This window comes from Rhagoletis pomonella, unplaced genomic scaffold (assembly GCF_013731165.1).
Source record: "Rhagoletis pomonella isolate Grant_MI unplaced genomic scaffold, Rhpom_1.0 Rhpom_scaffold_00004, whole genome shotgun sequence".
Lineage (NCBI taxonomy): Eukaryota > Metazoa > Arthropoda > Insecta > Diptera > Tephritidae > Rhagoletis > Rhagoletis pomonella.
This window is the reverse complement of record NW_023458558.1, coordinates 49,682,607-49,698,639: the sequence shown is the minus strand read 5'-3', so window position 1 is coordinate 49,698,639 and position 16,033 is coordinate 49,682,607. Positions and strand designations below refer to the sequence as shown.

The 16,033-nt window shown below is 35.1% G+C and overlaps 1 protein-coding gene across 1 annotated transcript in view; it reads right to left on the bottom strand.

The window, feature by feature from the left end:
• Positions 1 to 2,577: 2,577 nt before the first annotated feature.
• The window catches only part of LOC118737719, a gene marked incomplete in the record, with an annotated part of 336,238 nt that continues 322,782 nt past the window's right edge, over positions 2,578 to 16,033 (bottom strand). The window contains 2 exon segments of the mRNA XM_036468426.1: positions 2,578 to 3,644; positions 3,753 to 4,022. Of these exon segments, the coding sequence (XP_036324319.1) occupies positions 3,039 to 3,644; positions 3,753 to 4,022 (876 nt within the window).

Here is a 16,033-nt window from a genome sequence, read left to right as displayed (position 1 = left end):
TTTCGCACGTAATCAGTTCAATGGCGGCATGATAAAATACGGTGTTCACTTAAGGTGGCCGATCAATAGTCCCACAAGTTGTTTGCTGTTGCATCTGCCCATACCTAACAAGACCATTTGAGATTGAGGGTAATATGAGTTTTGGCAAACTGCAGGCCATCAAAGCCTCTTAATCATTTCTCAGGAAAATATTCGCCCAGTTTGTAACGAATTTGCTTCGATGTCCAAAATTGGGGATGCTATAACTGGTTGTAGCTGGCCCTCGCCATACCTAGACAAATGATAAGATGTCCCATGATTACCAGGTGATCCTAAGTAACCTGTCACCCAGATTAATAACAAGTCCAATGTGTTTCCCGACACAAGAAATATAATCGAGACTTGCATTCCCGAATCAGTCTGGAAATAGTTAGACGGCTAGTTAATGTCTTGAGCGCAGCTTGGCTGCCACTAATGACACATAAACTTCTGTATCTCCACTAGGTGACTTATGGCCTTAAGGTTTGCAAATACCATGCGCTGGAATACCGATGCATATTTTCCAAGAGAAATTTCACGCTTATCGTAATTACCTGTGATTAAGACAACAAATCCCTTAACTGCGTCAGCACTACACTGGGGCGTCAGCTGCCACAACCTATCTTTTTGGATTGTCGTTTTAACGAAAACTTACCACCGCATGATGGTGACGTTGCCGTATCTTCTATTTATTTCTATAAACAGCACCTTTATATGTAAGTCATGGGCTAAGCTGAGACATGAGAACATTTAACTGAGTCACTCATCAAGAAATCACTGCTTCAAAGCTGAACTTTCCTTTACTTACCCAAAACATATTTAAAAATTATAACAAAAGATAATCATAGCTGCTAGAAGCAAAATATATTATTTCATTAGAAAAACTCAAAATCATAACAGAATGGAACCTTGATAATGCAGAATTTACCAGCACAACTTCTTTCATTGCAAATGTACCTACGTGACTGATGATAAAAGTGGAAGGAAAGTGATAAAATAAAGCTTTGCAAAGCTTTCAAGGCTCCTAAACTTTTTTTATCATACCCATTAGCTATTGTAAAAAAATCTCGTTTAATATAAAATCGGTTACATTAGCCGCCAGTGCGATTTTTGTGAAACGGCCAAGAGGCAGGCTTGGGCATTAGAGGGTTAATTATTGAATCATGGATAGGGACGACAAGTACCGAAAGGCGCTCCGTTGGTGGCTGGTTGAATTCTAATACATAAAAAGTTGCAATAGTGTACTGAACAAACTAGGAACCCATAGCAAGTTTACCTTGTAGTGTGAGCCAGATTATGGAGGCTTTGAAAGAAACAAAAAAAATGGTACTCTTGCGAGATGCAGAGCCCAACGGTGCCTGTATTGAACTCAGCCTGGTGTAAGGATTCTCTAATTAAGACAACAAATACGTATAACCAAAGTTATAAGTAGTGTAATGTATGTACGCAAGTGATCGCGGGTTAAGGATTAGAACAACAGATCATTAAGCCCTAATACTAATAATATTTTTTGATTTTTATTCTTTACTCTAGGTAGGTGCAAAATTTGCGTAAACCGTCGCGAGTAAATCAAGTCGAATTAAAAAGTAGTACTAATCAAAACAATTCTAATCAGCTGTTCCAACAACACTGCTCGTTGCTATAGTATGGGACCAATTTTGGATCATTTCGGAACCTTTTCGGGACGATTGTGCGGCTAAATAGGGACATCCTGCCTCCTGTTATCCTGCTACGATACTGACTGGTATCCTGTTACGATCCTATTCATCCATAAAGGAGCTAGGATATAATTTTAAAACTCAGTATTTAGGGGTTTTTCTTAAACTGGAACAAACCTTGAAAATACGAAAAACTGAAAGCTTTTTTTAAGAGGTCAAAATTTGTAAGAATTTAAAAAAAAACCCGGTTTGTTCGAAAAAATGCGGTTTATTCGATATTTGAAAAATCAAAGTTTTAAAAAAGCCGCCTATAGATATCTAAAAAAATCGGTGGACACCGGTTTGGAAGCTTAATATAAACAAACTAAAAAAAAAAGAAAATTGTTTACATCAACGCATCATTAAGTAGTCTTCATCTACATAGGTATGTATGTACGTAACACGCAACGTGAGAAGTCGCAACCTGCCATTTTGAAATATTTTTCATGTAAAATTGTACATTTTAGCCTCAGCGTATGCAAAACTAAATTTTTAGTTCGCGATTTTCGGAAGCCTTACAACTACTTAGACCAATTTTGATTCTAATACCCGCTAAAATACTTTTATGTACGTATGTATGTAAATACATTACATTGGTGGCATATTTTGCGCTTTTTAATTTGCATTTGGGGCTGCTTTTCGCACTAACACATTTAAAATTTAGTATTTTATTAATTTCTTTTGCTTTTTGTTTGTTGCCACGTTTGCATTTTATGATACACTCAATATGCGTTCAGTTTGTTGCTTAAAAATGTAATTTGCATTTAATTAGTATTTCGAATTTGTGTTTCCTTATTTATTTTATTTATTTATGCTTTTATTTGTTTGCAGTTATTTTTTGTAATTTTTGTTTTTTTTTTTGTTTTCTGTTTTTGTTTATACATAATGCATGTCATTACAGTATTTGTTTTTGTAGCGGCTTGCCTTTATTGTTGCCATCCAATATTTCAATTAATTTAATTATTATTATTTTTACATTATTCAAGTAATTCGTTTATCAGTTTTTGATTTTTTTTTGTGTTGCAATTTTTAGTTCATATTATAGATATTCAATTTAATTTATTTCTTCTTTTCACAAATTTCATTTTATGTGCAAAACCAACCTTTACTATTTTGTAGTTTATTTGGTTTTGTTGCGGTTTTTTTGTTGCTGTAATTTAATGCTTTTCTACTGGTATAGTTTGCATGCCGTATTGGTATGTTCATCATCCCCTCGTAGCTGCAGTTTTTCTGGCTGCTGCGCCGGCTGTTATTTGCTTAGCAGTCGTTGCTTTTTTGTTTGCCATCACTGAGGTTGTCACTAATTTATGTGCCGCTACGAGGTCACAGCTGGCGCCTTGTTTGCCGTCCAGCTGCGGCTGCTGATGCTGCTGCTGCTGCCACCTCCACCTCCATCGATGCCTTTTCCCACGCAGCGAACGCTGTCTGACTCACCAACAAACTCCCCGCCACCGCTGGACGCATGCCAGCAGCTAATATTATTAGCTGGATTCCATGGCCTGTGAGATCGCCCATCATGCCGCCGTGGCATACGCCCACCGCCAGCAAAGCGAATGCCAAGCCAATGACCGCGGTTACGCCTATCCGCTTCTTGCTGCTGCAGCTGCTGCCACTGCTACCCCCGCCGCCAGTGAGCGCCGAATTGTCTGGATCGCCGTTGATGCGCTTCGAGCCCTCCAGGCCCAGCAGGTTGGGCGAGATGGTGGTGGGCGGCGCTATGCTCAGCAGCAGGCGTTGTTGCACGTTCTTGTGGAAGACATGCAGTATGGAGACTTCGCAAAGCAGCAGAATGCTCGTCGTTTGGTATTTGGGCACCGTTTGGAAAAATCCCTGTAGCACCTGACTGTGTGGATAGATCTCGAGGGAAGAGTACGTGGAAGAGCCTTCAAAGGCAACATGATTAATGCGCTGGAAGGGGGTCTTGTAGATCTGCATAATTGCGGAAGAGAATGAAAAAAAAACACAAACAAAAACAAATCGTTAGAAGTTGGCGTGGCAGTGAAAATCTTGAAATCGCCTTTCCGTCACTTTACTCACCTTGCGGCCATTCATGTACCATGTTATATTAGCTGGCGGATAGGACGGTCCCACTGTGCAAACGGCCTTGAAGTTGTCATTCGCTGTGATGACCTTCTTGTCCACCTGCATGGCCGGCTCATCATTGGGCAGTTCGATGACCTGCATGTGTGCGGCGCGTATGTCGGTGTGGAAGAGTGGAGCATCTTCGGACACTTCGCACTGGTAGTTGCCGGTTAGTTCGCGATTGACGCCCTTTAGCGTCACCGAGGTGGCATCTGAATTCGCAAGCTGTAAAGAGTGAAGAGAAAATGAGTTAATTACTTGAGCATCAGCGTGGTGTGACAAAGTTTTTGTCGGGCATTCTGCCAAAGAAAAAACAAAAATAGTTTAATGAAAGTTGTTGAAAAGTTTTCAGCAAGTCACTGTCGGATTTTTCAAAGTCATTAACTTGGGCTGTGTGGTAAAATTGTTGTACGGCTTCATGGTTAGGAATATACTAAATGAATTTTAAGTGAAGTGGTGCTTTTCAATTTGGCATTGCCAAGGGGAGCATACAACGCATTTATTTAAGCTGTTCAAAGATTGTAATTATTAAACTCGTGTTATTAATCACCATATGTCCCAGTCGTGTGAGCACACAAGTGCGTCCTCAAATGTTCAACTTGAATCACATTTCTTACAATTGACATATTTACCATAAAATATCAAACAATAAGTTGGTTGAAAAAACCATGCTGCTTTTGGCTCCGCGAAAAGTTCCGACGTTTCTAAGGCCTTTGCTGGGCCCTTACTCAATTTAACATTTCGGCCGATCGCACATAGGGATGAATCGAGAATAGAGGATTTCGAAATATATATTAAGTTTTCAATATTCAAAATGGCGAATCAAATATGGCGGATGACTTTCTTAAAACACTAGCGATTGTTATGAAACTTGGTGTCCAGGGGCATTCATCGTCGCTGCTTTCGAAGCTGGTATTAAATTTTTAAAATTCAAAATAGCGGACCCAATATGGCCGACGACTTTTTTAAAATAATTATGGATTGTAATGAAACTTGATAGATAAGAAATCTCGGAGTCACTGATTACGAATTCAAAACTCGATTTCCAAAATTCAAATAATTATACATATGACGTATGAGTAAAATTTTGAATTTTAAAAACATAATAACAATTTCGTAGTTAGTGACCCTGAAAACCCTTGGATTAAAATGTTCATAATAACCTAGAATTTTTTTTTTTTTTAATTCGCCCGCCACATTGATCTGTCAATTTGAATTTCGAAAATTTGATATGATATTCGTAATCAGCGACCACGAATGCCCCTACCTACGAAGTTTCATTGAAATCAGTCAAATACATATGAAGTAAACATATCTGTCGTCCTAAATTCTCGATTCGTCCCAGTAAGCGATCCAAAAAAAATATGCTCTATTTAATGAAGGGGGAAACAGGGGGACGAGTTCTTAATATTAGTTGCGTTTTTTTACTCATTTTCAGTAAAATCCAGTAAGAGTTTTTACGAATTTTCATGTTTTGGCGTTTTCGTACGCAAAAACTTGCAAAGTAGGGGAAATTGAGAGAGCGAAAAATGACAGTTGAAGTTGCAAGTTTTTACTGGATTTTACTGGATAAATTTTTACTTGTAAGAATTTGCCAGTACGAAAAACAGCTGATTGCATGTTGCTGGATGAAATTTAAGCTAATAAGGAAACTGTTTGTGGGTTTTTATTGTTGAATTTCACAAAATAAACCTATTTAAATACAAAATATATTGTTTTATTAAGAATTTGCTGCGAATAAACAACCAATTTATCAGCTGTTCATGAAACTTGCAAATTGTTACTGGAAAAGCGTTCGCGTACTTTATGGCAAATTTTTTCTATGAGAGCGAATTCTTAGAAATAAAGTTACTGGAGAGTTGATGGCAAGTTACTGGATAATTTGTAAAAAAACACAACTATTTTTATATTGGAAATTTGTTGGATTTTCGTACTATTGAAGAGAGTTCACTGTACTCTTTGGAATTTTTTTTTATAACTGTAGTTATTATAAACAATTAAAAAATGTTTAAATAAAAAATGGTGTTTTATAAAAAACATATTATAACCATTCTACAAGAAAATTTATTACAAACAAAAATCGCAAAATAAAGTACTTAACTAATGCCTCACTATCCATTTTGACACAACTTTTATTTATTAATAAGAATAAAGTTATAAGCGAAATTATTTTGTCACCGCTTCAAACAAAAAATTATTTAATTCAACGTACGATAGAAAGTCCTTTTTTGGGCTTCTGCTAAAGCTACTGTGCGATAAGATTGAAAGAATTTTTTATTTTTTTTTTGTCGTCGTAATTAGTCACTTTGTCCTTACGTGGAGCATCATACAAAGAACAATTCTTGTTTGAGGCATTTTTACACCAAACCTAGCTAATTTTCAGAAACTGGGTTCGCATGGCTGCAGCCTTCACACGACCCATAAACTGCATACTGCAGAGTGACCCCAATAAAGCATAATTTCTTTATATTGTGAATCGAACCCCATGCTGGTTAATTACCGCATCAAGCACATGGCCTACTCACGACCAGGCCTAGCGAACGCGGGTACGAAGGCAGATATTGCATATAGTCGGTCAACTATAACGGCACACCCAGACGCTGCACTAAACTCCATTGTACATAATACATATCTAAATAGTTAATAAATTCTAAAACGATTTTTTACGTCTATAGTCTGCTGAGAATTTCGTCAGCTTTAGGGCCGGTTGTTCAATGTCTGATTAGCACAAGTCGGAGATAGAAGCTCCGGTTAAATACAAAGACTGCTTTATCGATCACATGTTATATGTTAAGTACTGATACCAGACATTGATCAACCGGCCCTTAATGTTCTCTCGTAAACTGCACATTTCATATCTGAAATTGCACAATTTTTCTTTAAAAGCCGTAAGCTTATTTAATTTTTAAAGCAAACCTTTTATTTTTGAATTCACATTAATATTAAACTTAAATATGCCTTACATATACATAACTTACATATGTAATTCGTAAGCTCTCAATTCAGTTATTTCAGTTTAAAAAAAAAGTTCAGTAAATTGCGCTTGTTTTTAATTGCAACTTGGACTGCCGCAAGCTTGAATGTGAAAGATCTACAACGCACTTGCGACAAACCGCACATACAGCAAACATACGCACCGGTATCGATAAATATGCGCATAAGTACAAGGTACATACATAGCTATAAATGTTTTAATTAACTTTGTTGGGTGAAAATGTCAGCAAAACCTGTACTACAACAATCAATGACCCAAAAGGAGCAATAAGAATGGCGTAACTACTCAGTGAAATGCCTATGCAGATGCATATTACAGCAGTAATAATAAAATAATCATTGCACATGTGTACTAGGAATGTTAATCCCGGGATCCCGGCCTTTTCAACGTCCCGAAAATCGCGGGATTCTTGGCAAATAATCCCAGGATTTTCGGGATTTGTAACTAGCACTGATGAGACATCCAAGGATCTCTTCTATGAGCGCTTGGAGCGCACGAACGAGCGCTGCCCCCACCACAATATAAAAATCGTGCTTGTCGAATTCAATGCCAGGGTGGGCAAGGAAGGGATCGTTGGAACCACTTCGGAAAATTCAGCCTCCACGACGAAACGTTCGACAACGGACTGAGGCTGATTTGATGAATGTCTAGCTCATTATACGTATAACAACCCGCGATAGTAAATTTTAAACACAAATATCAATATATTCGCGAAACTATGGGTCGAATAAATATAGTAAAATTACCTTTTTAGTTTTTCACTCTGACGTCGGTAATTCAAAAATGATTTAAAAAGTTCAGAAAAATGTCCTTAGAGAAGAAGTATGGGTATCAAATTAAAGAGGAAATCCTGTAGAATAAAAACTGATTCACATTTTTCGTGCAGAAGGACTGATAAGTATCGAAATTGTCCTTTTAAAACTTTATCCTTGAACTTTCGCAACATTTGCTTTTGAAAAAATTATATGTTAAGGACTCGATAAACTCGACAATATCCTCGAATTTCGTCCTTCTAACTTTATCGGCTTAAAAAATTATTTATTTGTCCTTGTGAATCAAAAAACTTTATTTTATTTTTCTTTTAATTCTAAAGAAATTTCCTCTTAAATTTGGTATCCATATTTTTATACTATGTACATTGCATTGAATTTTTTAAATACAAGGTCGTTTAAAATAAATCATGACGTCAGTGAGAAAAAATAAAAACCCCATTTTAAATAAAAAAGTTATTTTCAAACCCATTTATTTATTATGTATTTTATTCCGGGATCGGAAAAAGCTCAAAAATTAACATCCCTAACGTGTACCTATAATAATAACACATATTATTATACAAAATATATGGAGGCATCGAAAGGCGGGCGCTACAGGCAAGATTGGCGTCGCATTTTTGCTGTCTTTGCTTCTTGCATCTCCTTTGTTGCAATTCTGTTTCTGAGATGCAATTGCCCTTGGCTGGATGTCAATGCGAGGCCTACAAAAGCAAGCGAACGTAATTATGTCAATTGGATGAGTCCTTATGGTCAAGGCTATGTATTTTATGGTATCATGCTGTTGATGTTTGCCAATGGCGCAGGGTTTAATAGTTCGTACTCAAGTGAAGGAAAATGAAAACATCAAAAATGAGCATATACACACAGATATACATACATACATATGTACGAGTATGTATGCAGATAATGATAATTTAATTAATTAATTTACACGTAGAACAATAACCGCAAAAAAGGAAATTAGTCTGGAAACATAACTATAGTGCACCAAAGTCAGTTAACGGTAAGGATGATTTGATAAAAACAATTATATTTGCTCTCGGTATGACCATGTCTATGTACCTATGTATAGTTCTCCTTTACTTTAAATTCGCATATATGCATGTACATACATATATATTCATATATATACATATACATATATACATATATACATATATAATATAAACATATACGTACATATATACTTTTATAGCAGATTTTCCAAGGATAGTTATGGGTGAAAAATAATTTCGATTTAGCAATGAGGCCAAGCACCATCTGCAAGTGTTCAATGTAAAGTAATTGGGTGACTTATAGCTAAAACAGAAATTAAATAAAGCAAAATCTTTCAATTGAGAAATAACACAAATTTGCCTTATCGTCACAACTTGGAAACTTAACCTTTTTCGTGACAAATTCTAATATCTCGAGAAAAAAATTCAATAGCGTTTTAAGTTTCGGTGGATAAAACATACATCTTGGCATTTTAAATGGCATTCAAATTAAGGAAACAAATTTAAAACCACTTCCTTTTGAAGATAATTTTAAAGGCTAAGGCAATTTTTTGTCCAGCAAAATTATTTTTCCTGAATTCTCTCTCTACTACGTAGTAATAAGAAGTATTTCATATATTATTATAAATACTTGTGACACCAAACCACTTCTTCTAGAAAAGCGATAAAATAAAACTTAAATCGTTTTAATTTGGGAAGGGGTTTTCACACCCATCGCGGTAGTTTCGTTAAACTGCTAGTTGGTATTCGGTAAGACTTTAAGTAGAAAACGTTATTTTAACTAGCTTATTAGTATTAAACTAGTAAATTAAATCACGCAGTAGCTGATTCGTGGTGTGTGGAACAGATAAAAAAAAAGTAGAAAATTTTTGTGGTTTCATCAAAATATGTATGTGAGTATAAATATATTAAGATTAGTGAAAAAGCAAATAATTCTACTTGCTCACAGGCCTCATGGCCAGCACACTAATTTTGTCATTCTGCAACAACAAAATATAAACATATGCGGTGAGACAACGCCAATTGATAAACTAACGCCCTTAGTGATTAACACATACTACTATTATCATAAATGTGGGTGTTTGTAGGTGACTGATAAGCAACTTATGCTTTGAATCTGGCAAAGATGCTGCTAGCTTTCGAAGCTGTCGCTAACAGTTGCTGTTTAGTTGCAGGCTGTTGATAACATAATCAAATGATTCATAACGAGATAATAAGTATGTGCATATTTAGAATCGACAAATTCTATATTCGCAAATATTCTTATTTACTTTTTGATAAGCTGGCTTGCTTAAGTTGCACTTTCGATTTTTATTTTTTCTCCCGCTTCAACTTGATTGCTGGTTTGGCATTTAAAAATTTAAAGTCAAGCTGAAATGGTAAATTATAATTTTATTTAAAGCTGCTAAACTAAGTAAATTTTATTAGATTTATGTAACTGGAAACCGAACTTTATATACCCGGCTCATATGAAATATAGTTTTTTCACCTCCTACAAACTACATGAAAAGCTGAATTTTTTTCCCCAATAAGACTTAATGAAATATTCCATTGAACTGGGCTTGGTAGAAATCGAGGAAACGCTTACCGAGTTGCACTTATGTACTGATAAGTCTGCGCTGTCGCGCCTATTTTACGAAAATCTATTATAATCTTTCTTTGTTGTTAAAATATTGTTCAGAATCTTAAATTAGCGTCCTTACATATTAACCCTCTAGTAGGCTGAACCGCCTCCAGACGGTCGTTAACTAAACACCTTTTTAGTGCACCTATAATAATTGATTTCTATATTCGTAAGGCACGATCTTTAGACAAAAATCGTACCCTTACGGCGAAGTAAATTTTAACCCGTTATGTCAATCCGTTTTATTTTAACCGGCAGTTGAATTACAGATTTTGAAAACACGGTTAAAATTAATTATTTCTTGCTATTTAGTAATTTCGTAATTAAAGAAATCTTTTCTTTTGAAAATTTTTTTGATATAAAAAAAATCGGGGGATTTCGTTGTTAAAAGTACCGTATTTTAATATAAGTTTTATAATTATGTCACCATTCGAAATGGAGAAAATTGCTTTCGAACACAGACCGTCTACAGACCGGCTTGCCGACATATAAAACCCCAGTTTTGCATTTTTGACCGTCTGCAGAGCGCATTGCCGGTTCGTAGGTCAACGTTGTGTAAGAGAAAGCTGAAAATATGTGTAAGTATATCGGCGATCCCGTCTCCAGACGGTCTTGGGTTTTCTCCCCTGTTGGAAAAAGTTACTGTCACAGATCGAAATGGACATCAGTTTTGGATTTCTTGTGCTAAAATCACCCATTCCTGAATTTTTCAACTTATAAAAAAATTGGCCTACTAGAGGGTTGAAATAATCGGAGGAATTTCCGATAACAACCCTAGCCAAAATGACCAGCTGTTGTCTATTGTACAAGTAAGCAAACAAACTAAGCAATTTTGGCATTCGAGGTAGCCGAGTGCTGAGAGCTGCCTACTACAATTCATTTGGACCTAGCTCGAGCGATTCCTAGTGTTTTTTTGTTTTTATTATTATTTTATTTTGTTCTACGTCTTTAATATGTAGTTGATATTAAAAATATAAATAAAAGACAAATAGCAATCACTGAAAGAGATGAGCATAAACATTCGGTTAATCGTCGCTGAGCTTGCTTTACGTTACTTTGTTACACACCATCTCAAAGGTTATCTTTAGAATTTAGGGCTCTAGTTTTTATAAAGAGAAATATGTTTATAACAGAGAAGTGAATGCAAAGTTTCAAGGAAATTAGCCGAAAGCCACTTGCCATAGGAATTCTGCGGGATCCTTTTGTATGCAGATAAAGTTTTCCATTCTAAGATTATTTAGATAAGTAGCATCACCGATAACATTCATACAAGGTTGCCACATATTAGAAATTAGTTGCGAATTCAATAAAATATCATAATATGGATATCGAATGGGAAGTCCAAACCTAGAGATATTTTTGATTAGGGGTACCACCTATTTTTCATCGTTTACTTAGTTATTATTTATTTATTTATTTTTTAATTAAGATACAGTATTACTATTTATGAATAGTAAAATAAAGCTCTTTAGTAATGCTTTACTGCTATCGTCGGTGATGAAATGATTTGATCCCCAAACCTTGAAAATTAAAAAGAAATTATATGCACTCCGAGCAAATGTCGATAAACCCGGTACTGGGCATTTATCATAAGAAGTATATTACTAGAAAGAGGTTTGAGAAAGTTTCAATTTGAATTTTTAATTTTGAAGTATGTATCCTATATTTTACCTGAATTCAAGTATGTTGAGATTTATAGAAAAAAATACAGCTAATGTAACACGCAGAAATCTCATACAATCAGTGGAGCGGTTGCGGGCAATCTAGTATAATAAAAAGAAAACAAACAAAAAATTGTAAAACCTCTGATTATCTGTGCCAGCATGAAAAACATATCACTGATTTTTCGCTTATAATAAATTCTAATTCTGCTTCCGAAAACAAATAGTACAAGAAATGGTGATGGCATCACAGTTTGTGTCACATAAAAATAAAAAACAATAAAAAATAAAATATGCCATATATTGTCCTCTCTTATCATTGGCCTACTTCAGCATGTGAATTAGTTCACAAATCTGTATATGGCAACATTTCGACATTTCGAATCCCAGCGACATGAAGTGCTACAATATACATAGTTAGTACTTGCAACAGTAATAAAGTTGCACAAACCAGAAATATTGTGTGGCACATTTCTAAGCTTTAATTTACAGTTAAAAAGTAAGCAAAAACAAAACAAATATACACCAAAGGAATAAAAATGCAAAGAAAAAATTACTTATGCATATCTACAACACTAACATGTAATTAAAAAAAAAAAAAGAGTGGAGTAAACATTTTTTAGAGCATTTGAAGCCTGGCGTAACGAAGAGTGTTGAGTCAACTACCGCTGTTATTGCTGTAGCGGTTTTATTTGTTATTTTTGCTTGCATTTGATGTTTTTGGAATATGTACATATAGATATGTATTCCTTTTTTTGTCCGGCAGTGCAGAGCCGCTGGATGGTGGGGACGCTTGCTTGCGGTTGTGGTGCGGCCGAATCTCGAGTTGGTTGCTTAGTGTCGCTGCCGTTTCGGTGATTCCGGTTTTATGAAGTAATAACTTAACTGCGCGTCAGCCAGCAGCCAGTAAGCGTAATCACAGCAGCAGGATAACAACAACAAAAAGAGCAAGAAAACTAGCAAAAGCGCAGCACTGACAGATTTAGTTGTGTAGTACAAAAACAACGACACAATGAAACAACAGCAATTGTACGAGTTAGTGTATAGCATGCAGTTAAAACACACAGTGACTGTCATAAGTGTATGTACATGCATATGGTATGAGTAGTAGGGTGATCCAAAATAAGTAAAGTCGGAATTTTTATGCTCTCACCCCCCAGGATTATTCTATATCGAAAAAAATATACTCATATTTTTTTATTTGGAAATCAAAAAATATTTAAACTTCACTCAAAGCGTTCAAAGTTTACCCATGTATTTTATAGTATGGGGAAAACCCACTTTTCGTAGAAATTATATAGAATTCTTCAAAATCAATATTTTTCAATCAGAAGACTCTGCTTATCTTCAGGAGACTTTTTTTTAACCCTAAAGATTTTTTATTTTCCCATTGCATTTTCTGGCATTTTTTGAAGGTTTTGGTGGACCTATAAAATATAGTTACTATGAAAAAAATAGTAAAATAAATAATTGGTTATTATTATTGGAAATGTCCAGAAGAGAAACAAACTTTTCCGATCGAAAAATATTGATTTTAAAGAATTCTACGAAAAGTTGTGTTTTTCCCCATATGAAATATGTATGTACATGAAAAACTTTTCGAATATTTTTTAATAAAAAAAAAAAAATAGTGATACAATTTGTTTCGATATAGAACATTCCTAGGTGGTGCGAGACTTAAAATTCCGACTTTACTTTCTTACGTGCATTTTTGGACCACCGTAATGAGTAGTGTGCATGCATGTATGTATGCGTGTATATAGGTGCAACAACGAAATGGCAAACAATGAGTTACGAGCAAATGGTAAACTGGCAACTGGCAACTAGCGACGGGCATCGAGCAACTTGCAACATGGATTGAAATGTGCGCGTTTTTACACGCGAGAGTTATGTATACTAGGGTGGTGAGAAAAGTTTAAAAATTTGTTTCTCTCACCCTCTAGGATTTTTCTAATAAATAAAAAATATCCGTAAACATTTTGTTAAAAACAAAAACTTATATTTAAAGCGGCTTCGTAGCTCATGAAGTTTTGCATGTATTTGACATACCTACATATACCGGGAAAACACATTTTTTTGTAGAAATGGTGAAGTACTCTTTAAAATCAATGTTTTTCAGTCGAAAATCTCTGCATATCGTCAGGAGACATCCAACAATAATACATATTTTTATATACAAAAAAATTATTATTAATTGTTTTTATAGGTCCCCCACACACCCGAAAAAATGAAGTGAGCTTTTAGGCAGGATTAATTATTATTTGTTAACAAAAAAAAAACGGGTGTTTTTTCCATTTAGAAAAATCTTAGGGTAAGAGCTTAACATTTTAAACTCCCTCCCCTCCGCATATATTTTTAAACCACCCTAATGTATATTCACGCGCATGCATTTATATATAAATATTTGGCGAAATTTTAATTTCGGTTTGCACATATTCAGTAACAGCGCTTCACGCTTCGTTTGCATAGCAGCGCCATTCCCAGTGCCCCCGTGAAAGCTTTGCATGTACGTACATAAGTCCCCTCTGCAGCTCAGCCGCTCTGTTTGCAATTTTCGTCGTTCACTTACAAAAACCGCTGCCGTTTGCTGCATGCAACACTTTATAAATTATTGCAATAGAGTGCCGTACCACGCCATATCTTTCTACATACAAACATATACACCAATGGTCATACACACAAATGGGCGCAACAATTTTATGTACTACATTTGTGAAAATATTTATATGTATGTATGTATTTGTGCTGACTAGAGTTGATATATTCGCCACAGCAACCGGGCTGCCATTGTGTGTGTGCAGCAGTGCTGCGGCCTAACTGTGCCACATTATGTCGCAGCAGGCTTCCGCCATCTCCGCTGTTGGCCAGGACTTGCCAAATGGTCACTGATGCAGTGTCGCACACTGCGATTTTATGGAGTAAAGATGGCAAGAGCGGAGAAAAAGTGTGAAGAGTGTGTTAGTATGCGTGCGCATGTGGAATCGATTGTGTTGCATAGAAGGCAACCACGAGCTGAGTCAATGAGAGGTTTCCTGTGTGGTCATTGTGGTGCGGTGATCATCAGCGGAACGTTTTTCCTTGATATACATACAGTAGTATAAAGACATTTATGTACATATGTATGTATGTAACCCGGAAAAACTAGAACCAGTCTGCGCTGTAGGGTTACCGGACCTAAAATACCGAAAGGGGTACAGATAAGAACAAATTGGAGGACTTAGGATACAACTGATAAAAAAGGGGTATTTTTCGGGGGACAAATGCAACTAAATGTATTAAAAAAAATGGATCTATCCACTTAGGGAAGAACAAAACCATTCATACATATAAATTCAAAACCATTTGAACAAAACAAACTTACACCGGCGATTAAAACTGAGTGCACGGTGATTTTATTTTATATATTTACAATGTTTTTCTAGTTGATTTTTTTTGTTCATTTTTATAAAAATATTTTTCATGCTAAGCCAAAACCATAAAATTAATTCAAACTTTCAAACTCTAGAAAAATGCAACAAGTTTCCATAAAAATTTTGAACATTTCAATCTGAACTCTTGGATGTGCAGTTACATGGATCATGAAAATTTAGTAAAAAAGTGCAAATTTTTCGCGGCTAAAAATCGCGTAGATTTTTTATACTTTTTGCTGATGGCTTTTTTCCATACAAAGATGAATTTGAAGAAAACGCCCAAGACCGTTTGCAAAAAAAAAAATTTTAAAACAATCTACGCCAGTTTTTATAAATTGCACTTTTTATATGAAAAAAATTGCGATTTATATAAAATTTTTATATATATTATATTTTTATATATAATTTATTTAATTAAAATTTCAGGAGGCATGTGACTGCATATCCAAGAATTCAGATTAAAAAGTTCAAAATTTTGACAAAAATGTATTCCATTTTTTCTAAAGTTTGAATTAAGTTTGCAAATTTGATTGATGTATGTATTTGTTTTTTTTTGTTTAAAGCATGAAAAGTATTTTTATAAAAAAAAAAAAACAAAAAAAAAATTAACTTGTACATTGTAGATATTTAAAAAATCACCAGGCACTCAGTTTTGAGCGCCAGTGTATGTATGTACATAAAAAATATATGTACATATACATACATATGTATATATGTAAAGGAACGTGCGACTAGTAAAAGATGTGAGGAGGACTAGTTAAACTGTTGATTATATCCA